The 2,004-nt window shown below is 45.3% G+C and overlaps 1 protein-coding gene across 1 annotated transcript; it reads left to right on the top strand.

Annotated features, from left to right (window-relative positions):
• LOC115276485 (olfactory receptor 1L4-like) lies at nt 1–943 on the top strand. Its single transcript, XM_029920523.1, has one exon. The coding sequence runs from the start codon at nt 5–7 to the stop codon at nt 941–943; it is 939 nt and encodes a 312-aa protein (XP_029776383.1). The 5' UTR covers nt 1–4.
• Nucleotides 944–2,004: the final 1,061 nt, after the last annotated feature.

Here is a 2,004-nt window from a genome sequence, read left to right as displayed (position 1 = left end):
GGACATGGAGACCAAGAACCACAGCAGTCACTCAGGCTTTATCCTCCTGGGTCTCTCTTCCAACCCTCAGCTACAGAAACCTCTCTTCGCCATCTTCCTCATCATGTACCTGGTCACCGTGGTGGGCAATGTACTCATCATCCTGGCCATCCACTCAGACTCCCGACTCCATACCCCCATGTACTTTTTCCTTAGCAACCTGTCATTCATAGATATCTGCTTCACTACTGTCATTGTGCCCAAGATGCTGGTGAATTTACTGTCAGAGACAAAGGCTATCTCCTTCGTGGGATGCCTGGTCCAGATGTACTTCTTCATGGCCTGTGGGAACACTGACAGCTACCTGCTGGCCTCTATGGCCATAGACCGGCTGGTAGCCATCTGCAACCCCTTCCATTATGATAGGGTTATGAACCCACGATGCTGCCTCCTCATGCTGCTGGGCTCTTGCACCATCTCCCACCTGCACTCCCTGCTCCGTGTGCTACTCATGTCCCGCCTGTCCTTCTGTGCCTCCCACGTCATTAAGCACTTTTTTTGTGACACTCAACCTGTGCTAAAGCTATCCTGCTCTGACACATCATCCAGCCAGATTGTGGTCATGACCGAGACCCTGGCTGTCATCGCGACCCCCTTCCTGTGCATTCTCTTCTCCTACCTGCAAATCATCATCACTGTGCTCAGAATTCCCTCTGCAGCTGGGAAGTGGAAAGCCTTCTCTACCTGTAGCTCCCACCTGCAGGCCACTGTTGTGGCCTTGTTCTATGGGAGTGTCATCTATGTCTATTTTAGGCCCCTGTCCATGTACTCAGTGGTGAAGGACCGGATAGCCACAGTCATGTACACAGTAGTGACACCCATGCTGAACCCCTTCATCTATAGCCTGAGGAACAAAGATATGAACAGGGATTTGAGGAAATTAAGGGACAGAATTCACTCATAGAAAGGAAAATTATGGAATGTTTAAATTGGGAGATGGCCCAAGAAATGGTCATGTTATCTTTCCCTCCTATCCATTTTTCACATGACACACAAAGAGATCACTGAAAGTAGTGTTCAAAAGAAATATGAGCCCTGACTAGGAAGGTAGAACACTTAGTTTCTATCAATGACCTTGACCAAATACATGTGGAATCCCAGGACAAGTGCTGCTAGGAACCCACATTTCAGGTAAATCATTTCTAGCCCTAAATAAATAAAGTTATCTTTAGGTGGAATAAAGATCTCTAAATCCCTCCTCTATGGGCTTGACTTTGGCTAAAACTCAAGAAATTACAAAGTCCTGTTTATTTTGAGAATAAGAAGTTACATGAATTTGGTAGGAAATTTGGAATGACTTCTTAGAATAACAACCTAAGAATGTTCTTAAGGATGGATTGATTTTGACAGAGCAAGTTCAATAGAGCAGGAAATGGACAGAGCACTCCAAATAGTGGGAACCACACAAAAAGGAAAAGGCAATAAGTACTAGGATGTGTTTGAGGGACAGTGGAAAGCCCAGTGAGGGTTTTTCAATTTGAGAACAGAGATAATTAGTCTGAAAAGATGGAAGAATCTACAAAATAGATTTAGTGCCCCCACTAATACCAATGGGTCCTCACAGTGAATTCTCAGCTTTTGAGCCCTTTTCATTTCCCTTTTATTCTGCCTTTGTTCACATGTCCATGATCCTCATGGAAATGCCCTTTATATCCTGGAAGAAAACAATGTGTGTCAGTCAGGATAAGTCAGGTTGTGCTGAGGAAACAGTCTCAAAATCATTAAGGGAAATAGATAGGTTTATTTCATATTCACACTGCGTGTCCACCATTAAAAAGCATAGGGTGCTGCTCATTTTAAACATTCAGTGATCGGGGCACCTGGATGGCTCAGTGGGTTAAGCATCCAACTTTGGCTCTGGTCATGATCTCACTGTTTGTGGGTTTGAGCCCCACGTCGGGCTCTGTGCTGACAACTCAGAGCCTGGAGCTTGCTTCAGATTCTGTGTCTCCTCTCTCTCTGCTC

Source organism: Suricata suricatta, chromosome 13 (genome assembly GCF_006229205.1).
Source record: "Suricata suricatta isolate VVHF042 chromosome 13, meerkat_22Aug2017_6uvM2_HiC, whole genome shotgun sequence".
Classification (NCBI taxonomy): Eukaryota; Metazoa; Chordata; class Mammalia; order Carnivora; family Herpestidae; genus Suricata; species Suricata suricatta.
Note: the sequence above shows the minus strand (reverse complement) of the source record. Positions and strands in the feature narration are given on the sequence as shown.